Genomic DNA, 26,584 nt, shown 5'->3' on the forward strand with positions numbered 1-26,584 from the left:
TTGTTGTTGTTGTCCAAATTTTTTGCAAAGTGACTGATATTTTACAAGGCCAATCTGAAGCAATTCTTTTAAACTGTCCAAACATTGGTGTCAAATTCAGATCATCAACTTTTAAGCCACTAAACCACACTATAATGTGTATATATCATGTGTACCCTTGCTGCAGGTATGTTTGCAGTGAAGCTTGTTTGGGCAGTCGTGACTGAAGTGTTTGAAAACAGTTTATTAGCTGTTTGAAACACATTTATCTTACAACCAAAAGGTATTCCTGCATATAAGTGTGCATTAATGTTTGATGGACTACAACATTTATTTATTTATTAACACTTTAGGACATCTATTTTGAAGCAGTTTTCTCCTCTGCCAAGAAAAAACAAGCTTATCTGCTGCGTTCATTTCCATATCATACTAACTACATTTTTATCCACTAGAGGGAGACTTCTTAAAGGGATAGTTCACCCCAAAATGAAAAAGTTACTCAGCTTTGCACTGTTTAGCAATAATATCCAGCTGCAGGCCCGCAGAACCACACACGTTTTAGGCACACACAATCTAGGACACACAATCTAGGCAAACCATATATGGTTACGACGGATGTTGTGTTATTAACGTCTTTTTGAACATCGTCATCGATATATTTTGATATATGTGGTTAATAAATATTGTACACAATAAACAATAGTGTTTACTTTACTATATTTCACAAATATTGCAATCGAGACGGCCGAATGGGGAGCATTGTTTCCGATCGCCATTCAATATAATAGACTGAACAGTTTTTAATGAGTCATTATAGCTGATCAGTCTTTATTATCTGACAATAATATAGCAGATACTCGTTTGCTGGCCTTGCTAAACGATCTAATTTGGACAGGTTTAGTTTATATAATGCATTAATTTTTAAATGAAGGAAATAATAGCAAGTTTATATAGGCAATAATACATTATATGTAATAAAAATATTTTTACATGTAACAAATGTATAACACTATATTAATATTTTACTCAAGAGATTTAATAGTGTTTATTTATTTGCTTAATTTTCTAATAATCTTTTAATTAATGATTTCCCACATTTAATACTGTAGTAATTTATAGTAAGCAATAAATTGTTTTAAAACCACAATTTAGCCATAGGAACAAATTAACTATTAATAATAAAAAAATAATAAGTATATATATATATATATATATATATATATATAGCTGTGACAGATAGTAGTTTATATACAAAAACTTATATATATATATATATATATATATATATATATATATATATATATATATTGTTTAAATTATTAACTATAGTAGTAAGTGACATATTATTGTTAGCTATTTATATTTTACAACAAAGTGATTTTAACCAAGTATGATAATATTAAGAGCTTGAATTAATTTATTACACTTAATCCAACATTAGACGGTCTATGATTTCTTTGTGTCTGTGGACACATGAATAAAGTCATAATTGACTTTAACCATTTATTTTTATTTACATAATTTTAGTTCAGAAACTGCAGAGATGTTAAAATGATCATAACGATATAATAATAATTATGACTGAAATGAGAAACCATACTTGTGAAATTCAATAGGTGGCGACCATATATGGTTTACCTAAATCGTGTGTCCTAGATTGTGTGTGCCTAAAATGTGTGTGCTGCGGGCCTGCAGCTGGATATATCTCCTGTTTAGTGCAACCCTAATTAAACACTCCTGGTCAAAGTTAGGCTTGTTCGAAACCTACAGATAAGTGTGGTAAAGCAGGGTTGAACTAAACTGAATTTGACACTCCTGCACTAGTGGTTCCAATTCTTTGAGTTTCTTTTCTCTGTTTAACAAAAAAAACGTGACATTTTGGAGAATGTTATAAACTGGTTACTATTGACCATATATTATGAAAGTCAATGGCTTTACAAAATCTTTAAAGCTTAACAAAATGAATTTTATTGACATGTTAGTAGTTTGAGACAATATATTATTTACAAACTAAATTTGTAAAATAACAAAAAAATGTACTGGCAGCTTATTACCAGTTTTTTCAGCATAATATACAACAGCAACCCAGACAAAATACCACTTTAAGCTATTAAAAATGTTCATAAAAGTCACTTTTTCAAACTTTTCAAGGTTAAAATTTAATGAAAGAAAGACCAAGGTCCCATAATGCAACTCCAATTACGTCTCAGTTACATTTTTATCCACTAGAGGGAGTAGATAGTGAATTTTGGAATCTGCTCGATTTTTTTAATATGGTCATTTAAGTTTAATTGATTGAAAAATAAACCACATACATGAACATTCTTATGATTTTAATCCTCTGTCTAGAAGTATCTACATATCCTAGAATTACAATCAGAAAGGGCCATGTCTATGCAACGTCTGTGGAAATTCTGGCATATGGATTTTGTTAAAAAGTTGAGGAGTTTGCACCACAAGAGCTTTTGGTGATTACAGCCCTGCTTCCCTTCTGGAGCTCTGGAGATTGTCCATCAATGCCAACCTACCGTTGTACCTGAGTACACTGGGGTTATAATACTGGGTGGCATTGCATTTAAAAAAAAATTTCTGAAACACAAACTCCAGAAACAAATGGAAAAATCACCCTTTAATTAAAGCAGAGCTGCCTGACTCCTGGGTATCAGCCCACGGTGTGCCAGCAGCAATGCCCCCCTTGCAGTCTTTAAACATGCTGCTGTGGGTAATTTGAGGGGCAGGCGTCATCTCCGCCTGTTAGTGTGACCACTAATTGGAGTCTGGACCGTGGCCTGTACTTGGATGGAGGCAGAGCGGTGTGAATGATATAAGATTACATTGTGAGGGGAGCCGAGGTAGGGGACAGCCACCCAAGAGCTAAGAACTCTATGGAAGGATTCTAAGGAGGGCTGGGTACCACAACCTGGTGCCAATATGGCATTGGTACCTGTCTGACCAGCTTGAAGTTGACTAAATCAGAACACAGATTTCACTTAAAGGGACACTCCACTTAAGAGTTAAACAATGGAGTTTTATGATTTTTGAATCCTTTCAGCCGATCAGCACTTTTAGCTTAGCTTAGCATAAACCATTGAATCGGATTAGACCATTAGCATCTTGTTAAAAAAAGTTTTGATAATTTTCTTATTTAAAGCTTGTCACTTCTGTAGTTAAGGCTATATTGTAGGTCAATATGGCTAGGAACTATACTCTCATTCTGCTGTAATAATCAAGGAACTTTTCTGCTGTATTATGGCTGCAGTAGGTGCAATGATATTGTTGTATTAAATTAGATTAGACCATTGAGTTGGATTAGACCACAGGTATCAAATTTAGTTCCTAGAGGTCCGCTGCTCTGCACAGTTTAGTTCAAACCCACTTAAACACACCTGATCAATCTAATTGAGTCCTTTAGGCTTGTTTAAAACCTAGTGTGGTAGAGCAGGGTTGGAACTAAACTGCAGAGCTGTGGCCGTCCAGGAACTGAGTTTGACACCCCTTGAATTAGACATTAACATCTTGCTCAACAATAAAAAGAGATTTGATACTTTTCTATTTAAAGCTTGTCACTTCTGCAGTTATATTGAGTACTAAGGCTATTTTATAGGTCAATATAGCTAGGAACTATACTCTCCTTTCGGCGTAATAATCAAGGAACTTTTCTGCTGTGTTATGGCTGCAGTAGATGCAATGGTACTACAGATCTGATAGCTAACTGGGGATGATTTTTAGGTACTGCGTAATGTCATTGTAAGGACCAGGAATTGAACCTGCAAACTTTGAATTACAAGTCTAACTTTCTAATTATTAGGCCATATTTATTTAAAAAAATCTCCCCCACATCATTACACTCCAGTAGCCTGAATCATTGACACATGGCGGTATGGATATATGCTTTCAGGAGGTTTACAGCAAAATTTAACCCTACCATCTGAATTCATTCATTCATTTTTTTTCTTTTCGGCTTAGTCCCTTCATTAATCCAGGGTCGCCACAGCAGAATGAACCGCCAACCTATCCAGCATGTTTTTACGCAGCGGATGCCTATCCAGTCACAACCTATCTCTGGGAAACAACCATACACACTCGTTCACACTCATACACTACGGACAATTTAGCCTACCCAATTCACCTGTACCAAATATCTTTGGACTGTGGGGGAAACCGGAGCACCCGGAGGAAACCCATGTGAACGCAGGGAGAACATGCAAACTTCACACAGAAACGCCAACTGACCCAGCCGAGGCTCAAACCAGCGACCTTTTTGCTGTGAGGTGACAGCACAACCTACTGCGCCACTGCATCGCCTACCATCTGAATGTCACACCTAAAATTGAAACTAAGACCAGGCAACCAGGCAATTTTTTTTCCAGATTTCTATTGTGGTGAGTCTGTCTCTTTTATTGGACTATTCTTTACAAACTCTTCAGATGGTTGTGCATGAAAATCCTTCTAAGTTGGCAGGTTTACCCATTGTGATGCTCCATTCAAACATCATGATCACTTTTACAAGCCTCAATGCTTTGAGCTGCTGCCATTTGATTGGCTGATTAGATATTTACATTTAAAAGCAGTTAAACAAGTTGCTTTTGAATGAGAATATATTGGTAGAAATTGTGCTTGTGGTAAATTCCTGAGTAGGCTATATTTGATCTTGAACTTAGGGTTATTTGGTTGAATATATTTGATGAAACAATTCTTTTTGGATGGGTTTCAATGGTCACCTTGGTAATGTCTGAGAGTGTATATTTTAAAATGAGAACATCCTAGACTGTGCTTTTCATGGATTTGGATGGAGACATGTAGAAGATGTCACCGCCTATCATATTCTTCTTCCAAACTGAACACTAACCAAAAACTGTCCTACCAGCGCTTTTCAAATTACAACTAACATGTCATACTCGTGTATAAACAGAAACTTGACATTTAGTGCTCCTGTGGCACGACACCATCTTGACCATTTAAAGCTCTATTTTCAGATTCTCATTGGGTTGTTTTATTTAAATGTTCGCCCTTTGTTTTCATATTGATATACCAGTAAATGTTTGATTTATTTTCTTTCCATGGCTGAATATGATATGTAACCAAGCCTTTTTATGTCCTCCCAGGAAGTTTGAGATGCCAAGTTCAACATGCCTATGGACACAAAAATACATTTCATTGTCAAATAAAATATGACTCTATATGGTTTAGACATGGTTAGATATGGACAGCACCTAAATAAACTGTCATTTAATAAAGGCGTTTGGTCATGTGAAAATAATTTTAAACATAACTGAAAAGACTTGTTCAACAAATTATTTTTTTGTTTATGCAAACAATTTTAAGTTCATATTAACAAATATTATATGTGTTTTCGTCGTATTGTAATTTAAAGATGGGCCTAACTAATTAATGGGCCTAACTAATTTCAACACCTAAACACAGGCCTGACGAATCAAAACAGGACTAGCTATCACGTGACACAAATTGTCTCTGAAAATTCCCTGTAAGCAAATAGTGAGTTGCAACTTGCAGGTGGCAAGAACTTTTTGCTGGTCGGAATTAACGTTAATTTACAATGACATGAACACTGTAACTTTCACGTGAAGTCATAGGAACATTATGTCGATGAAGGTTTACCCTTGGAAGAACTCAACGGGATAACAACACCATGGGACCTAAATCGACGAAACGCAAGTAAACAATTATCTTTTTATTATCATTGTCAGTGAATTATCAACCCTTTGGGATTGTTTAATGTCACACTTCTGTTGTTTTTGGTCGAAATTAATCTTAATATTGTATTTATTGAACGTTTGTGTGATGAAGGCTTTTTGAAATGTGTTAAGCTTGTATTCAGAATTATTTAGTTACGGGATTTCCTCATTTTAAAGATTCACATCTAAATTATTGACCGTTTATTTTTGATTAAAAACATTAAACATTATTTTATATGAATGTGAATGCAGAACAATGACACCTAGTGGCACAAAATGAAGTAGCCTATATAATGTTAAATATTAATGTTGGCTATGCTGGTTTAATATACGTATGTATTATGTGTAATTGTACAGTTTTACGGGCACAGGAAGTTAATCAGGTTTCATGAACATCATTAGAGTATAGAGCAGGGGTGTCCAAACTCGGTCCAGGAGGGCTGGTGTCCTGGGCCCGGTTTTTCAAAAGGTTTAATCTGGATAAAATTGATCCGGATTTAGTAATCCTGTTTTTGCGATCCGTGATCACATAATCCAGCTTACTTTTTGAGCCAGTTTTTCAAAGCAACATTGGATTGGATCAATCTGATCCGGATAGGAACTTTTCAGGATCACTAAATCTGGATTACCAGTGCTCAATCACAATGTTGATGGATAGATAGGCCTATGTAAAGAGCAACAAGTAGAATAGCCAGTGTGGGGTCAATATAACTTTATTTTTATTTGAGATGAAAACACTCACACATTCAAAAAAAAAAAAAAAACTTAAAACAATAAAAACCCCACCCCATCCTCTTCCAGCAGTCCGCTCATCTGAGACCTACAACACAAACACTGTACATTGAGGATATTTATAATAAGTTTCAAATATAGATGTAAATAAAAAAAGACTTGATGTCAAAAACTCCACAATAAGTTCAGACTTCCTCATCTGATGTGGAGAGACCAGCTTGCTGAGCAAAGCCTTTAGGAGGTGAATCTCAAGTCTGGCCTTGGTTTTCTGCAGTTTGGTCAGAGTCAGTTGTTCCTCTACCAGATGAAGCTGTGCTTCTGCCCTTTCAGTCTCTTTTTGCAATTGTTGAAGGTGATTTCAAAAATCAGTGATTGCCATACTTTGCATTTTCTTTTTGGTTATTCTGAAATCATTGCATGCATCACTAATAAATATTCTAAAAACAAAAATATTTTCCATTGTGATGAATATATATATATATATATATATATATATATATATATATATATATATATATATATATATATATATATATATATCAATTTTGGTCAATTTTGACAGCTGTTTGGGGGATTGTTTTATGAGGCCAAACTCTTTCTACTTTGCTGTAGGCCTATACTGAAAGGCTAAATACATTAAAGCCAATAATTACTATAGCCTGACAGTTGAACAAATAAACTTTATGAATAAATAGTATATCTTGTAAGATCCAAAAATACAATTATTTAATAATTTTTTTAAGTTTTCATTAAATTTTGGGCATAAAATCCACACTAAATCCACCCTTCTGATGAGATCAGTTTAATCCAGTTTTTTTGGATCAAAGTGATCCAAATCCCACAAAAAAGGACTGAAAAACCCAAAGTAAAGGTTTGATCCGGATCAAAACCAAGATAAGATTACGTGATCTAATCCGATTAGGTAATCCGTTTTTTCTTTTGAAAAACCCATTTTCAAGATTTGATCCAATCCCTTATCCAAAATCCTAGTGGATTACTTTTGAAAAACCGGGCCCTGGAGTGTTTAGCTCCAACCCTAATCAAACCCACCTGGACCAGCTAATCAAGCTCTTACTAGATATACTAGAATCTCTCTGGCAGGTGTGTTGAAGCAAGTTGAAGCTAAACTCAATAGGACACCGGCCCTCCTGGATTGAGTTTGAACACCCCTTGTATAGAGAATGGGAATCTACATCATGGCAAGTTGCCTTCTGCCTCAGGAGCACACAATGTAAACCAATGCAAATCGCCACTGAAAAAAACTAACCGTTTTATTGTAATACCTTATAAAAACATCTTTCAAACACTCAAAACAATATAGAATAACATGTAGACACATTCTTTTATGAATTCTCTTTGGGTGTCTGAGAAGCTGAAAATATGCTAAAAATATCCATAATTTTCCTAAGCACTAACTAGAGAGGTCAAGCACAGGCTAACATCCGTTAGTGAATGTCATCGAGCTGCCCCCAGAAGACATTTCTATCTTAACAACTTGTGGTGTGAGCGTTTATAGTTTATTGTAAATCAATGTATATCCTTACTTACTCCCAGGACCATTTTTATATCGAAGTTGATATTTAAAGAATGCTAATGTTCTAGCATTTGCGTCAGATAGCCCGGAGATAGATTTTATTACACTGTCTTCTAAATCTCCTCCCACTATCTCAATGTTAGAAGATTTGATGTCTTTTCTATCTATTGAAAATATTAAGTTTACATTAAGAGGTTCCACAATTTTTTATTTATTTATTTATTTTTTTATAAAAACTGGGATCCTGTAATTATTTTTTTCAGGAATACAACACATCTCTTTGCTGATTTATAAGATAAAAATTCAAAATTAAAAAAAGATCTCTGCTCTTTTTATTAATGAGTGCATGTGTTATTTATATTTTATGTATATTTTGTTGCTTTGACAATTCTTGTAGGTGCTAATGTTGTTGTGTGTGTGTTTTTTTTCTCCTCCTTGGGGTGGGATGGGGTAGACTCCACAAAAAATAAAAAATAAAAATTATTCAGCCGCACCATATTGGTGTTTCATCTAGTTTTTATGAGGAGAGTTGTTAGCCCAATGCTCAACCCCAAATCTGGGGGACCAGGACATACACACAAACACTACGGACAACTTAGCTTACCCAACTCACCTACAGCGCATGCATTTGGACTGTGGGGGGAACCTGGAGGAAACCCATGCAAACACGGGGAGAACATGCAAACTCCACACATCCTTGTTTATTAAGCCGACAAACCTGTGTTAAATCCTGTATCTCAAACAAATACAAAAACACAAGTTGGCTCATATCCTGTCCATCAAAACAAAACTTAAGGTTTTTTTGTTTCAGCTGTAGGAATATGTGGTCATTTGATGTGTCCTTGAGAGTGACTTTGCAGTTTTACCACACGCTCTCCTTCAAAAATCATGAAAAACCTTTAAGAGAAGAGAATTAGAGAGAGAGAAAAGGTTACTGGCAGAGAGCATGTGATTATTGTCAGAATAAGGATAGATCGCGAATCATTGTGGATGACCAAAGAATGTACATGAGTGAGGTTTCCAGCCCCCAGCTGGGACAGAGGCCTGGCCTAAACCTGTTGGAACTGGATTCGAATTCGTCAGGGATCAGCTGCTGTTCTGACCTCCAGAGCTGCTTTTTTTGGTGTCACCCATGATTCATTTCACTTGCACAGACCTCAATTGCCACGATCGCCAAGCAGAGGCTGAAGTGCCATGACGGATCTTTCACAAACAAGCGAGGCCAAGTCATTAATGGCAGCCGTGCGTAAACAGCATCAGCATTTAGTCAAATCTGATGCAGCAACTCGAGCTATCCACACTATCATTTAGGTTAGTCGAATTGACATTCTCGTCTGAGGTTTGCTCGTTGTCTATTGTCATGCCCTTTTCTAAAGTCAAAGAGTGAGCACGGTTAATGTGGTTCCTTTTAGCATCACAGAGAGCTCTGTTTTTCTCCTGTGTGCTGGATGCGAGTTGAAATGTCTGACCCAATATCCTGTCCTCCCAGAGTTGTGGTTGGCCAACTGCCCTCTGGCTGGAATATAAGTCAGTAGTATCATTATGTACTTTGAAGCCTCTATAAAAACAAGTTATTTGTTATTCTGACTTGAACACATATTACTGGGCTGAGCAGGAGTGCTGATAGATTCTGACAGAACTGGGAGTTTTCATTGTTTACATCAGTCAACTCGTCTTTGTTGGCATGTTCCAAACAAATGTCAACTCTATTCGTTAGCGGTGGGTATTTTTAGTGAGCCAGAATGTTACTCTTTTTACGAGTAATTCAGTGACTCAATCATTTAACTGATTTGTCTAAGAATGAAGTAAGTAATTTGCGTCCGAAGTTGTTTGCCTACATACTATACAGTATGTTAAAGAGCCCCTATTATGAGTTTTTGAACATGACCATCCATGCAGTATGTAACACGGCTCTAAGTGAATGGAAACATCCAGCTGAGGTTTAAATCTGAAAGTATACTGTGTTTAAAACTATTGATTTTGTTAAGTCGACTCAGAGTCAAACGAATGATTTGTCATTTGTTCGGATGTTTTTTCTGTATGCATCGAAATTGATATGGGACAACACCAAAAATGAACTGTCAGATCCGGTAAAACATGAATGCTCCTTTTTCTTCAGACACAAGTGGAGTGCGAGGGATCATGGGATCGATCGTGACGTGACGATTACCATCACTGAGAGATGACCAGACATCTGGGTGTGAGGGACTGTTACACAGTTTGTATGGACCACAGTTTCTTCTTCCTCCAGATCATGTAAGTGTTTCTACTTCCTACACAACTTGAAGTGCGATTAAAATAGTTACCTTGTTTTCTGTAGTTGCAAAATATGTATTGTGTGTTGTAACTTGTAATCGCTCTACTGGCTTGTAATCACGTATATATTTTAGATCAGGGCTTGTAATTTATCTCTCAGGTTAAATCTGTATGGGCTATTTTACATATCGTGTCCAAAACTACATTAAAAACATGACATCTTCCTTTACTGATTTAAATGCTATGGCCACCATCAGCCATTCCTCAAATGCGTGGTGCAGTCAATTTTCAAAATTTTCAACTCTTGCTCAGTGCTTAATTTCTGAATTGCGAGGTCCCGGAACAGATCGGGGTAACAGATCTGGCATGTTACACGAGGATGGAGAGGTGTCGCACACGAAAGTGGAGAGCTTGGGGGGCGTTGGATGGTAGAGGGGCATGAGGAGAGGGGCGTTGGATGGGGTGTCGTGGACGAAGGACGAAAGTGAAGAGCGGGGTGTTGTCAAGGACGAAAGTGAAGAGGGTTGGGGAATCGCGAAAGAAAGTGAAAGTAAACTGTGGGAGGGGAAGGAGGGTGGTTTAGTAGGGGGATCGGTAATATCAGGTGGCGGATCGGATTTCAGAGGTGAGGGATCCGGCATGTTCTGGCACAAATTAAGCCCTGCTTTTGCCACTGTGAGGATTTATACTGAATGTGTGTCCTTGTTATTACTTGGGGTTGTGGTTAAGAATAGAGGAATATGCTGGTATTAAACTGCATTGCTTTAATGCACTCCTGCATTGGGCTCACACATATACTCTGTGCTCTGAGTACTTCATGATCGTGCTGGGCGTTTCTCTCCGTCTTGCGTTGATGTAGTCGACCAATCACAACAGACTGGGTTATTGGACCAATAAGAGCAGATTAGCCTCACGCAAAGGAGGGGTTTGGGAATTAATTAATCACTGAACGAATCATATGGGAGTTGCTGAGATAATTAGGTAAAATAAATGCAAATTATAAGACAATGAAAGTGTTTTTTGACCTTGCATGCCTGTTGTGGAGACCCCCAAAACCAAAAATATGACCTTTTTATAACGCATAATAGGGGCTCTTTAAAAACAGTATGTGACCCGAGAAGTATGTCTAAATTCATCAAACAGTAGTAGCTAGAAGTACCCGGATAACCTACTACTTATTTCTAGAGTGCATACGGTCGATGCTAGAGCTATCCTATGATGCCAGGCCAGAGAACTCATCAATGGGAGTGAAGTGACGCAACTGATGTGAGTAGGTCATATGATAGTAAAAAATGGTGAATGTAGTTCGTGTTCCATTTATACTACTCACATTCATGCTATATAGAACATACTTTTCTTATGGTTATGTAGTAAATTTAATTGAAGTACTGTACATACTCAAAACAGTAGTTAATTTCAGAAGCAGCCAATTGTTTTTTTCTCATTATGCGTTCTTCAGCGATCTTGTGTCCTCGAGTTATGTCATAATCAACCAGCAAAGTTCAGTTAAAAACCTCAAAAACCGCAAGAATGGAGGACGCGTGAATGTTGCTGGTATCGAGGATGCGTCTATGCTGACTTAAGCACGGAACTCGCTCTAGAAGTCCCAGAAGTTATTTTGGCTGAATAAAAGAGGTGGGAAGCGCAGCATTTATATATAGATTTATTATTAGAGTTCAGAGATAAAACTTATTTATCTCTAGAGTTTGCCTAAATGAGACGGTGAAAGTAAACATTACCATGAAAATCTTAATAAAGGCACAACACATCAAGGTTTTTATTTGCTGAAATTTTTTATTAAAATCTGTTTTATTTGTATTGTGCAAAGTATATTTGTATGGTTTTTGTGAAATGTTGAATATATTGCACAATAAATTGTTGCATGAATGCTAAATGTTTAAATAATTTTCCGTTAAGGTTGCGTGAAGGTCATGTGACCATCAGGAAGAACGCAGCTTCTCATTTCTCACAGGACGCATTCTGTTTTCTCGCGGTCTCTCCGAGGTGACCTGTCAAGAATAGTCTCCACAAGAACACAAGTTCGTTCTCTGCGTTCTTGAAATTGAGAAACTTTTGTCTTAACTGGGTGAGTCAGTGAATCATTCACTCATGATTCATTCAGAAACACTAGTTGTGTTCCTAATGACAGACTGTGCACTATGTACTTATGCGTGCAGCAGTCTAGTAGTGCGTGAACTTTTTATATTATTTTATCATTCGTCATCATTATTTTGTCTGAAACTCCTACATTCCACTAGGTAAATAAATATGTGAAAGATGAGCGCATAAAGTGTCAAACATTCCACATTTAGTTTGTTGGGCAGAATTATCCATGCTTTTTTCAAGTTGTTTTAGAGATATATTTCTTAGAGTATAGAAGAACATACTTTTTTGTGTGTGTTTGGGGGGTGGTGGTTGGGGGTGACAGAGTAAGAGTTTTTACGCTTTTCCATTTCAATGCACTACATTTTCATTGTTTTTTCTATGTAAACATGCAGCTGAAGGATGTGGGTGACCATCTTGCACGTTTTACAGTGTCTTGAACGACACATTTTTAAGATGCTGTGTTAAGTTAAAAGAATATCAACATTTACACAGCCGCTTATGAATGTCAGTTGAAAGCAGTGGACCAATCAGAAGAATGCAGAGGCAGGGCAAGCATTGCAAGCTTGTGTTTACTCTAGCAAGTTAACATGACAGCTGTTTTATTTGACGATAACAAGGGGGAAGACTGTGTGAATGGCCCCCAAGTAGATCAAAATAAGTACCAGCTCAAGATAGTGTGCAAATTTGGACACAGTCATGGACACTTTACTCTCCCATGAATGATTGTGCATGTTTAATTTGTGATTACGATGATGGGAAATTGCAGATTTTTGTCCTATACACCCTTTGTATGTTTGAAAGCACTCACTTTAGGGCATGGATTACTGCACAGGGATTGGTCTTTCAAAATTGAAAGCAGTGTCAGTCTTATAAAATTACAAATGTACAAAATTACAGTCTTACAAATTGCATATTTATGCACTATTCTACGTCATTTTGTAGTGTAAATACTGTAAGTAATGCGTTCACACTGAAAACTTTAAAAATAATAAGTACAATTCAGTTACACTCATTCAGCTGGTAAAATGTGGAATGAAGGAACTTCACTCATTCAGTAGTTGCAGCTTTGCTCACGCAGCAGAAGGGGCAGAGCTTTCGGGAGCTCATGTTGGATTACGTTATTTATTTTGGATTGTGAATGCAAAATTCTTCTATGAGAGTGATTATACCACCTCCCGATGGTTAATGTGGTTATACTCATGGCAGGTATTATTTGGTAGTTTGGTCATTTATTTCACTAGTTTAGCAACCATCAAACGTCATCTAGGAAATTATTTGAATTTCCGCTTGGTAGTGTTCCATCAGAGACGACACTACATACATATACTATACTGTTGAGTGTGCAAGTGCAGAAGTACATGAGTGCATAATCTGTGCCATTTGGGGCGCAGCTTTAGACTTTACTTTCTACTTTTTTCCGCTTGTTCTAATGCTTGTCATTCTTGTTAATTGCTGATGTTTAGCGTGTTTGTTTTTCCTCCTCTAGTTGTGTCTTGACAGTAAAACATCTTTGAGCACTGGAAAGGTGCTAAATAAATAAATGCTTGTACCATGCATTTACATATGTTCGATTTGCACTTTTTTCCATTATAATTAAGTCTTTTAGTACTAAATTAAGGCATAGTATTATATTTAATTTAAAGGGGACTTTTTAACACTTAGTCCTTTTATACATGAAAAACAAAACCCAAAACAAAAAGGAAAAAGAAAAACTAGTAAACCAAACAAACACAGCCCACATATCCCCCACACTCACTCAGCACTCCTGTGGCCAAGCATGGGCCGGACTTCTCATTGCCCTGTGGTTGATGGAGGTGGTGGAAAAAAAACATTTTAATTTCCACATTCTTTCAATAAAAAAATACAACTCTTCTCCCAGCAACAAGACCGTAGTGCTTTCTATTCAGCTCTGTGTGAATCAAAGGTGATGTTGAGGACAGAATCAATCGAGTTTTTCTGCTTGCCAGCTGTGTGGTCTCAGACAGATATTCACTGAACACTGCGCTTCAATGCACTTAGGAAACTCCGGCATTAACAAGGTCAAATAAGAGAAAAAAAGAGCAATCCTGTTGATCTTGGATGACATCATTGTAGCCAGGTCTTTATGTACTGTACACTATAAAATGTGAACCATTGAATCATCTTATGAAAAATGACTTATTACTATTTGCGTATGAGGCAGTATGGGGGTTTAGTGGATAGCACTGTCGCCTCACAGCAAATCTAATTAGATTTCCATTCTAAAAACCTGAAATAAAAGTATTATATGGATTACGCTTTTAGTTATTATAGTGTTGGGGAACCAACAGTTTTAACTAAGGATGCTTCGATTATTCGGCCGAACATCGGTATTTCGGCCGATAATCACATTTCACGACTCAATCGGTACTCATTGATCTAGCCGATCTCATGAACCGATTGCAGGTGTTTGTTTACAAGCATCCAGGTTATGTGCCCGGGTTATGCATCAGCATTGCTACAACACATGAGCAATTGCATTATTAGTCATTTTTCTTTTTTAAAATCTTTTTTTATCTATTTTTTTTTAAGCTGCTTCACATGTATGCAACATCTCTAATTTTAGGTAAGGTTAGATCTCATACTTAAAGGGTAATTGTGCTTATGCACTGGCAAAGTTATAGAAAGCTTGAAGCATTAGAATCGGTACTCGATATCGGCTGATCACAATGACAAGGAATCTGTATCCGCTGCAAAAATCCTGATCAGAGTTTTACATTCCTAGTTACAACCCAAAAATGACTGGTGTGCCAGAGATAAACATTCAATTGTATTAATAATCATAAAGACATCAGAAAGGATATGTGTTACTCCAACCTGCACTGTAAAAACAAAAAAGTTGAGGCAACTTGCTTCAGAACTTTTTTGAGTTGACTTAACTTTAAGTTTTGCACTTGACTCAGTGTCCTAAAGCTGGCTGCTTTAAAATTTAACGTTTTATTTTTATAGTGTGGTGCGAACATCCATCAGAAAAATCCACTCCATCAATACTGAAAATCATTTCACATAAATGTACAAAATTCTGAGGCAAAGGCTAAACATTTTCACAGATTCTGTCTGGCTTTGTTGAAAACTGTAATAAAGTATGTTCTTATAGTTCTTTTTATGTGTAGCGACTTGATTTTTGTTTTAGATTTTTACTTTTAACAGTGTAAGATAAACTTTGTTGTTTAAATGAATGTAGGTGTGTATAAAAAAAACCTACATATGTTGTGTTCATATTCTCACATGATTTTTGGCATCAGCTCCCAATTTCATCATACATGTGCTTTTAAAACCAATGCCATGTGGTTTAGTGTGTGTGTGTGTGTGTGTATATGTATATGCGTGTGTGCGTGTGTGTGTGTGTGTGTGTGTGTGAATGAATGTTAACACAGCTGGCATTAGCTGGTCTGTCTAGCAGCCTATGGTGGTGGTGGTGTGGTCTGCACAGTCTGCAAAGAGTGTGGACTTTTGAGTGGGAACTGTTGTCGAAATCTTAATCCTTTAGGTCTCTCTCTCTCTTTCTTTCTCTCTCTCTCTCTTTCTTTCTCTCTCTCTCTCTCTCTCTCTCTCTTTCTGTCCCTCTAAACTGTACAGTTTCTCTCTTTGCCACACAGGGAGGCAAAGATGAGAGCAAGAAAAAGGCAGCTGAGGAGGATTTGCACTTCTGTTCCTCCTGTTTGGCTGATTTTGGAATCACTTTAAGAACATCCACATCTCATTTTCTCCCTGCCTATCTTTATGGAGCTCCCCAGCATCACACACACGAGTGGCAATGCCGCGGAGAACGCAGTCAAATGGCAGCTGTGTTATGATATGACAGCCAAGACCTGGTGGATGGTGAGTGGGATTGTTGAACTCGCTTTAAAGAAACTTCAGGCTAACCTGCTTTTACCTTTTTAACCTGTTGGAATCTTTGCATAGATGTATAGGACTTGTTTTGTGTGTGTGTGTGTGTGTGTGGTAAATATGGGCTGGGGAGGAGTTGACTGAGGGGTCTGCGGTGTTATTTGTAGTGTGGTGAGCAGGTGACCTCAGATGACTTTGGTAATGTAGTTGAGCGCTGTGTTGAAGCTTGTGCTTGATATAGATATGTTTTTATTCATTGTTTGAATTTATATTTACTTTTATATTTACTACTTAAATTTTATTTCAAACTTTTTGTACTTTGATTATTTTTCTGTCAGGTTATATATAAGAATATTTACTAAACACTTGATGAATTTGAATGTCCTTTGCTTCCATTTTCTCATTGTTTTTTTTCTTAAAATAGTTAAGTATTAGTTAAATTACTTCAACAATGTGCAAATTTTCTATAGGCACTGTAGTCTGAACGAGCAATGTAATCAAAAGCATTGAAGATAGAACCAAATAGGAGGAACAATAAATGGTTTCATACCACACAGACAGACACCAATTTATGTCTGAAGAACAAATTGTATTGGTTAAAATGACTGCATGAAACATTACAGAGAACATATTAGCATATGGATGGACCTGAACGAGTGAGGATCAAAGCATGAAGCTACAGTATGTCTAAAGAACAAACTTGCTCATTGTTGAGGTCATTAATATAATACAAAAACTAAATATGTTAGATATTTATTTTTAAATGATTTATTAATATATTTTTTTATTCATTAAATATATGTTTTCTCATATGTATGATTTACATATTACTTCAATTATGTGCAAATTTTCTATAGGCACTGTAGTCTGAACAAGCAATGTAATCAACAGCACTGAAGATGTAACAATATAGGAGAAATAAAAATGGTTTCACACCACACAGACACCAATTTATGTCTAAAGAACAAATTGAATTGGTTAAAATTACTGCATGAAATATTACAGAGAACCTGTTGGCATATGTATGGACCCGAACGAGTGAGGGATCAAAGCATGAAGCTATGTCTAAAGAACAAACTTGCACATTGTTGAAGTCAATAATATAATACAAAAACTAAATATTTTAGATATTATTTTATTTTATTTTTTTTATGTTTATTTATTAATTATGTTATCTCTTGTGCAATATTATTGTATACAAATGTATATTTATCTTTTGTAATGATGTGGCATTAAATCATGCTGTTTTACAGCAGAACACTTTGAATGTTATGTTATATTATATTATATTATATTATATTATATTATATTATATTATATTATATTATATTATATTATATTATATTATATTATATTATATTATATTATATTAATACACCTGTTAGCCAGCACTCACTCATTTGGGGATTTACACCTACCTAACCTTAAATGGTAGCAGTTCTTGACCCCAGTGAGCTACTACAAACAAAAAGGTATCATTGGAAAGAAGACACTTTGAGCTTTATTATGGTCTATCATGCTCAAAAATCTAAAAATTATACATTTTGATGTAATGAGAAAATAATTGTATTGGGTTCATTTGTTTTTCTTTATACACACAGGAAAACAATAATGTAATGACGGAGAAAAAATATCCCTTGAAAGCCAAGTGTCTCTTGAGTTTATATTTCAAAATTTGAAAATAAGATTTCTGCTAAATGTTTCTGTGTTCTTTTCTCCCTCATCATCAGAGGCATTTTCTCAAAAAAAAAAAAAAAAACCCAGTAACAGTAACAGTTGCTGAATTATTTGGTCTAAGTTCACAGTTGATGTATTTTTAGAAAGAAAGAAGGCACTTTGGCCTTTATTATCCATCATCTAGAGTTTATAATGCTTAAAATGGAAAACTTATAGCTGCTTAAGTAATGTTAAAAAAAATTGCTGCTCACTAAACATTTCATTATTTCATAAACAAATATATAGAATTAGTTCTGGAGTAATACAGAAAAGTAATAGGTCAAAAGCCACACATCTCCTGAGTAAATGTTTTGAATTTGATGGCAATTTCATGCTAAATGAAATTTCTGGAATTATTTTTCTGAGACAATGTCTTTTGATTTTGTTGATCTCCTTGTTTGTGGAGAAGCAGTCTGATGCTGAAGGTTTCTAATAACTATTTCAGTCTTTTCACAAACCACTTCTTTTTTAATATTACAGTATGAATTCGCTCCAGTCCTCCACAGGCTGATTTAACTCATTTCACATTATCATTAGCACATAACGTTGTTAAAACTCCAATGTTTCCACATGTTTTATTTCACATGCGTTTGTGTTTTCGCTTATCTTAAAAGCTGGAGAGCTCTTTTCTTCTCTCAGCCAGTTTCTAGAGGAATGCTCTTTGTTTGCTCAGCGCTCAACTCTTCAGTTTTGCTTATTTATTCATCGATAACGGATTGATTCTGTTCCCCGTTTCGTCTCTTTTATAACAAAAGTGATTGCCCACCCTTTATCCTTCTCTCGCTTGCTTTCTTCCTCTCTGTCCTCCCTCCTTTTCTCCCGTTACTGCGTTAGCCACCCACACTTTTGTTTAAATTAACTTGGCAATTAACATTTGCTATGAGCCTTTACTAATAACTAATCACAAATGAAGGGCTTTGATTGTTTGTCAAGCCTGGTTTGAGAAATGACCTTGTTCTTGGAGCCGGTGTTTCACACATGTTCTCACTCATTCACTCACTCCATCTCTCTTTCGCTTCATGCTTTGATCCCGGGTCCATACATACGCCAATATGTTCTCTGGAATGAAGTTTCATAAAGTAATTTTAACCAATTAAATTTGTTCTTACGACATAAATTGGCATAATTATGGCAGTATTTTTTTTTATAATAGAAGTCTTTGGGGCGATTGCTAAGGTGCCGTAAGTGGTTGCTAGGGTGTGGCTAGTAAGTTGAAAGGTCATCAGTGATTGGCAGATAGGTAGTCTGAGTTAAATGAGCCCAACATTAAGTCTGTTTGGCAGTCTGGGGGAAAGTTATGAGGTCATGAAATCTGGTCCAATGTTAAGTCAAAGGGCACAGTTTTCAGAAAACCGTAAGGGATCAGTTGGAAAAGGTATAGCAACCCGAGTCAGACCAGTTAGGATGTTTGGTGTAAGTTTGGTGATTGTAGTGAACTGTTTAGGAGGAGACGCATATAGAAAATTAGAAGATCACAGAAGAATAATATGTTTTTGTAGTATAACAAACTCAAACCACCATAATCGTCATTTCAAAGGGCTGTGAGGATTTTCTATAGGATCTGTATATCAGGTGAATGCAGAGTTCTTTGTGCAGCTTGTGTGACTTTGGGATGCTTGTCAGCTCAAGACATGTGGGTGGGTTACACATGTTGTGCTGTTGTAGCCACAACCTTTTGAAATCACATCTAACAAGCGGAAAATGAAAATCAACTTACAACAGAGAGAAGCAAAAATGTTTTCAAAGGGATCGCAATTCATCTTATTTTTCATTTTTTTTTCTTGCATTTTAAGTGTGGGTGGAGGAGTTTATGTTTGCTTAGCTTCTCTATAGGCTTTCTTTTTCATTGTAACCTCAGCACTGGAGGTCTTCTTGTAAACAGGGGAAGTGGAGTAATATATTGTGAAAATGGATATATTTAAATATAGATTTTAGATTTGTTTTTTTTAATGATTAGATGTGTGTGTGTGGCATGTTGAAGCTCAGGAACAATCATTTTATTCACTTCAGTGTCTCTCTGAAATTACAGATTGTTGTAGTTTGGATAGAGTCACATCTGATTTCCTTCCTACTCACAAAATAAGAGGGGGGAGAGAAAAAAAAAACCTAATCAAAGGAACATTTCTGATGAATTTGGGATTTCCTTAAGTAGGGGCTAAATTGTGGAGAGGAGATTAGGGTTGGCTAATGGGGTTTTTGAGTTAAATACAAACATGGTTGCAACTTAGTTGGACTTTTGCAGAATTACACTTTAGCTAATGCTCTGGTTTAAATCAAACTTGTGGGTTTTAGAGAGAATGTGCTATTCTGCATTAGCACAATCTGGTTTTTCTGTTTTGGAAGGGAAGTTTATACCATATTGGTCTCAGAGTATGATAGAGGTTTTCTTGTGGCTTGGGTTTTTTTTATGGATATTTACCCAAAAATGTAAATTCTGTCATCATTTGCTCACCCTCATGTTGTTTTAACTTGCATGTCTGACTATTGTCTGGGGATGAAAAAGATCAACATTTATTCACTTCCTTTCTATGTATAAACACATTTTTGGAAATATCTTCTTGCGCTCATATTTAAAAGCCAAGTAGGGTAAATTATGCAATATTTTTCAATTTTGTGGTAAACGACACCTTGCATCATGCTTTCTCTTGGTGTTATCAAAAATAACACCTAATTTTTACCATATCATATCTAGATTTTTCGGCTATATATATATATATATATATATACAGTTCACATTATCTTAGATTTAAACAATCAGAAGACTCCCCTTAAGGCCTGGTTGAGTTCAGCTACAGCAGTAGTTAGTAGTTTATTGTCTTTTCTATTTTTACGTGTGTACTTTTGTTATGTGCTCAGAAAACTGTATATTAGGTGTTTGAACTGACAATGACTTTATGAATGAATCATTTAATTATTGATTCAGGTGATTTAGTACAAAAAATTCTCTTATTAAAACTTTGCTCACACCAATGTTCTGCTTGCGCTCTGGTTTGTTTAGAAATATTTTGATTGGCCGAAGAAGGAAAACATTTTTTTTGTCAGATATTAAATCACTTAATATTAACTTATTGCGTTTTAACTGTTGTATAAATTGTAATAATATATATTACTCAGATATATTTAAAAAAAAAAATTTTTTTTTTTTTAAAGTGAGTATCATACCCTAGAATCATCCTCTATATCTGTAATGTTAATGTGCAAAAATGAAAGGAGGGAGGTTCATGTGTAGATGGATGTATTTAAAACCATAATGAGTAAAAAAACAAAACAAAAGGAGCCCAGGTTTAACAGAGAACAATGTAAATCAAGCACTGACTGACAAAGAAAAGATGAAAATGGGTTTAAACCATAGGCTTAACCAGAGATTTTCTAACTATGGGTAGATGAAAATGTCTGTATTACCTATTGAAAAACCTGCAATGCTAACCTGGTCAGGTGAAGCACATCTCAGCCAATCACATAGTGGCTTTTAGTCTCATTCCCTGAATATAGCCAGAAAGGCTACGTTAGCATTAGCCGTTATATGTCTTTTAGGCAAATCATTTCAGGCTTTCCTTCAATAGGCTTTGGTTTAAGTACACAAGGGCTCACAAGATAACAGGGAAACAAGGGGGTAAGACTGTCACTAAGGCAACTAACAAGAGTAACCATGGGGTTTAATTAGGGTAAAAATTAATTATGGTAAAAATCTGCGGATTTCTGGGGAATTATGTTGGGAGTATCATAACTAAAACATTAATATGTGAAATAAAAAATAATATCTTAAACTTTTATTTAATGTTTAAAATGCAAATCCAATCAGATTCTCTTTATTTGGTAAACAAAGCAAGTCTCTCATATAAAATAGCTATTAAAAGACAATATAAGAAAATATCACTGTACCAACTGCATTGTACATAAATCAGATAAACATTTTCATATCAGTCAAAAATATTACTGTAATAAATTTAAAAACTGAATAAATATAGATTTACACACATTTACTCAAGTAAATAAACAGAATTAATGATGGGTTAAAAATCTGCGGAAAATCTGCGGAATTCTGTGCGCGCAGATCTCGTTAGGGCCTAGCCATGACTGTAACAGTGGTCTAGCGTCAGTGAGTTTTACTTGTTACCTAAAGGTTGCTTGTTTGATTCCCAGTTTTTGAAATCCAGCTGAGGTGCCTTTGAGCAAGGCACCTAACCCTTAATTGTTCCCTAGGTGCTGGAAGAAATAGCTGTCCACTGCTCCAGGTATATGCTCACAGTGAATATGTTTACATGGACACCAATAATTTGATGCCATTAAGACAATACTCTAATTAAGAGTCTACCATGTAAACAACATTTATTTTTTTATTTTGTTTATTTTTTATTAATTTAATCTAATTAAGGTTATAATTGAACTAAAGAGAAATCAAATTAAGACTTGTGGAGTATGCCGATTTTAGGTGCATTATTGAAATGCAGTGCAGACATGTAAACACCTTACTCGAACTATTACCGCCATGTAGGAAATGCGGAGGTTTTGTTTCTTTCATTATACATGTGGTATGAACTTTTATTAAAACAACACTCTTCCAGCAGTTTATAGTTGCATCCAATATCTCGTTTGTCACGGGGCATGCATGAAATGTTCCAGAATGAAAGTAAAAGTGCCATACTGCAGTTAAAGTCAACAAATTAAAAATGAAATTCCCGAAATTACATGAAACTATGGAGGAAATGCGGATAGCGCTGTGACGCAATGATATTAACCGAATTATGTGATATAACATGTAAAACAGGATCATGAAAGGAACATGGAAACACCTTAATCTTATTATTGTCTTAATTAGATTAAGACAAATAATTCGATTACTGATGTCCATGTAAACATAGTCAATGTGTGTGAGTGCTCTCATTCACATGCACGTGGATGGGTTCAAAGGCGACCAATTTCGAGTATGGGTAGAACCGTACTTGACAAGGCTCACTTCACTTTCAACAACAAACGATTCAAAAAAATTCTCATTAACACCTATGACATTTTTAGACATTTATTTATATATATATATATATATATATATATATATATATATATATATATATATATTATATATATATATATTTTTTTTTTCAGTCTTTTTAAACTTGTTTTAACACATATTTTATTTATATTGTTTTTAATAATTTTTGTTCTTTGTTGTTTTTATTTCTTATACTTGTGTTTTGGGATTCTTTTATTCTTGTTAATGTAAAGAATATTGAATTACCAATGTCTATGAATTGTGCTATATCAATAAACCTACCGAGCCTTGCCTAACATTATAAATATTGCAAATCCCCACTCGGATATTAAAATGATCGGCAAGATCCTCAGTAGTAGACTCTAGAAAGCATTCATGTCCAGTTTTGACCTGGAAACTCGTACTTACAGTAATTCCAGTTGCATTTGATGGAAACATAAGAATCCCAAAAAATCAACTGATTTTTCTTAATTGCTGACCCAAGAGCTTTACTGATGTCCCGCAGAGATGTAGGACAGCTCAAATCTTTTAAATACTCAATCTGGCACAGTAAATGTATCGGTCATTATGCTTTCTTCAAAGCTTTAGAATTTCGAGCTAAGCAGAACCTATTTTGGTTGTCAGGCTTGACGTCCAGCGCTGTGACGCTGTAGTGACACACGTGGTCAGGCTTGCATCAGCATGGCACAAATTGCGAATACCCATGTACGCAACACTTCTGACTTAACAGGAAGTCCACCCCGGGGTTGTACCGCCAAACCCCATTAAACAGCAGAGTTTGATGGTAACTCAAAACAGAGAGGATGGCAAAATTTGTACCAGGGCCCATGAATCTTTCCTCCGTAGTGATTTTCTAAAGCATGAGAGTGGGACAGCACGGGGGTTGTGGTTTCAGCCCGTGACTTCAGACGTCTGGAAACTGACATGAATCATTCCCAGCAGTAGAGAGAGCGCAAAGGCTAAAATTAGAGAGGATGGTCATTGAGGAGACGCTCGAACAGCCCTCACAGATGCAGCCAGTCAGTACCGGCTGAGCCTGAGGTGGGAGGGTGTGTAAACCTGGATATTTACACATTTCTGGAGATGTTTACTGTATATTTGGAATCATGTGATCTTTGTATGCACTTTTAAGCCCAATTTATACATCTGTGTTGACACATCTGTGTGCAGAGCAGACATAATTAGCTAGGTTTCCGTCCAAAGATACGAATTAAATGCATGTACAAAATTGAAATAGCGCATAAAAGATTTGTGAATAATGCTGAGTTTCCATCCAATGTGTCAAAGAGAACAAAATAGTCACTTCCAAATAAACTGGTACCAAATATCAAAAAGAAAAACAGATTTTTTCTATGGTAAAAGAAGCTGTGCGAGTATTTTTCTCCTAAAATAATGATGTGCACCTCAGAAGACTTTTTTATCAGACATTTTATCAATGCATGATCACTTATAACAAAGTGACATGACTTTTCAAATGCACATACAGTACTGAAATTGATTCAGAAGAAGTGTTTCTGTAGAACAAAAGTTGTCTACAACTTTTTAAATATAAAGTAAACATAAGCCCACTCTTGTCAGAGCTATACCAAACCGACCAATCACAGATCTTGCTCTGTGTCAAGATCACGACTTGTAGTTGAATTTTTTTGAGAGGTGCACATCAGGGTACGGCAAAGGGAATGCAACCGTGTGGAGGCTATGCCTGGAGGCTATGCCGGACCAACCGTGTGCACTCAACGCAGAAATATAAATTGGCCTTAATTTGATTGTACATTAGCTATACTGCCATCCACCTATTTATGTGCAGTTTTGGATGGAAATAACTAGATGTTCATATGTGTGGGTGCATATGTGCAGTACTGCAAGTGTCATTTAAAGTGTCAGAAAAAGAGTGTGTTTTCTACAGATGGTTTGTCAAGCCCACTCACTTGTGTGAGGCACACTCAGAATTGAATATTCTATTGTTTGTATATTCTGCATGGTTATTTAATCTAATGAGCATAACTGCAACTGCTGCAACTAAATTGTCTTGCTTCCTCACAATTAAACATTTTCCTGTGATGTCAAATGGATCTTAAAGCTTTGGTGCTCATCTCTTAATGAACTGTAAATCAGAGACACTGAAAAGGCAATCTGTTGGTCCGGGATAATCCACCACCTTAAAAAGGAAAATATTTAGTTTTGCGCTTTGCCTGCCAGTTGTCCAGTTTAATCCTGACACCATCTGTGAGAGCGTATCTACAGACCGCCGAATGCCATGTTACGTCTACCTTCTTAGTCATTTGGTTGTTCAATCAGTGCTTTTTTACTTGGTAGCCATGAATAATGACCCACACTACCTGGTTGATTTATAATCATAACATGTTGATACTTTATAATTTACAATATACAAATAAACAAACAAACAAAAATTATCACAGAAATCTAAATATGAGTATGTATGGTGGCTAAATGGCCTTGATTACTTGATTGTTACACAAGCTTGTCTTTTACTCAATTTTGAGCACATCTTTAATTGAAATAAAAAATCATATCATTAATAGTTGAAATTCAAAAGGGATTTTCAAGAATAAAAGGCATTAAAAGATACAGTTTTATTATTTGCTTCTGAAAGTTTATTTTGGTAGCAAAAATAATGAGAATTAGACATCATCATGGTCAAATGTCATTTGGCATAACAGTAGTTTATAGCCTGCAGGCATATTTAAACAAAAATCATTTGATGACATTAAAAGTGTATGTAAGGATCACAGTTTAGCCTTAAAATACTAATTGATTGTAATTTTAAATGCAAATTTTTTATTTAAAATGGTGGTCATTTTAACCTCTTGGTTTTACTTACTTTTTTATTGCATCTTTTAGTTAACATTTTAAATATTATTCCCTAAACACATTGAAACAAACCAATAGACACTGCCCCTTTTATCAATACAATGACTTTTAAAGACAGAATAAATTATATATATATATATATATTCATAAATAATAAAATAATTCTAATACATTAATAAATAATAGCAATAATAAATAAATACATAAAAAATTTAATAACATAAAAATATATGAAGATAAAATAAAAGTCAAATAAAATAAATAAATTAAATTATGAGATACCATAACTCAAAATAAAGAAGAAACATCAATAAAATCCAAATAAGGAGTCCAGACTTGATGAAAAGGCTCAGTGGACGGATGAATGACACTGGTTTTACCTACTTGATAGCACAATTTTGTTTCATTTTTATTTTAATACTACAATTTATAATAATAATAAAATTTGGTGCAATCACTTCCATTTCTGGATAAGTATTTTGACACATTTATATGTTGACAATATGACAATGGAACATTATTTTACCAATTTTTTACATTTCGACTTTGACTTTTTTTTCAGAGTAACATTACTAATATACTTTCTGTGTTGATAAAATTGCTTCATTTTATGTGGACACTGTTTTTGACCCATATGTAATGCTGTCTTGGCTGAAATATTACATCTTACCACAAGAGGGAGACAACAGTTTGTTTTTTTCCTATATCTTGTCTAGTTAAAGGGATAGTTCACCCAAAAATAAAAATTCACTCACCTTTTACTTTTCAAACCTTTCTGAGTTTCTTTCTTTTGTTAATCACAAGACGATATTTTGAAAAATGTCGGAAACCTGTAACCATTGACCTCCATTTTCTCCTACTATGGAAGTCAATGGGTTTTCAGCTTTCTTTAAA

At 35.4% G+C, this 26,584-nt stretch overlaps 1 protein-coding gene across 21 annotated transcripts in view; it reads left to right on the plus strand.

Moving 5' to 3' along the window:
- The first annotated feature begins 5,482 nt into the window (after positions 1-5,482).
- The window catches only part of nfic (nuclear factor I/C), a 223,466-nt gene continuing 202,364 nt past the window's right edge, over positions 5,483-26,584 (plus strand). For 6 of the 21 annotated variants that reach the window (XM_087264520.1, XM_087264525.1, XM_087264542.1 and 3 more), the window contains exons 1-3: positions 5,483-5,655; positions 10,061-10,197; positions 15,921-16,143. In XM_087264520.1, the coding sequence (XP_087120646.1) occupies positions 16,045-16,143 (99 nt within the window). In that variant the 5' untranslated portion in view covers positions 5,483-5,655; positions 10,061-10,197; positions 15,921-16,044. Of the gene's footprint in view, positions 5,656-10,060; positions 10,198-12,114; positions 12,284-15,900; positions 16,144-26,584 lie in introns of all 21 variants that reach the window. The other 15 variants (XM_087264537.1, XM_087264540.1, XM_087264550.1 and 12 more) reach the window with 4 other exon arrangements.

This window comes from Danio rerio, chromosome 8 (genome assembly GCF_052040795.2).
Source record: "Danio rerio strain M-AB ecotype USA chromosome 8, GRCz13ab, whole genome shotgun sequence".
Lineage (NCBI taxonomy): Eukaryota > Metazoa > Chordata > Actinopteri > Cypriniformes > Danionidae > Danio > Danio rerio.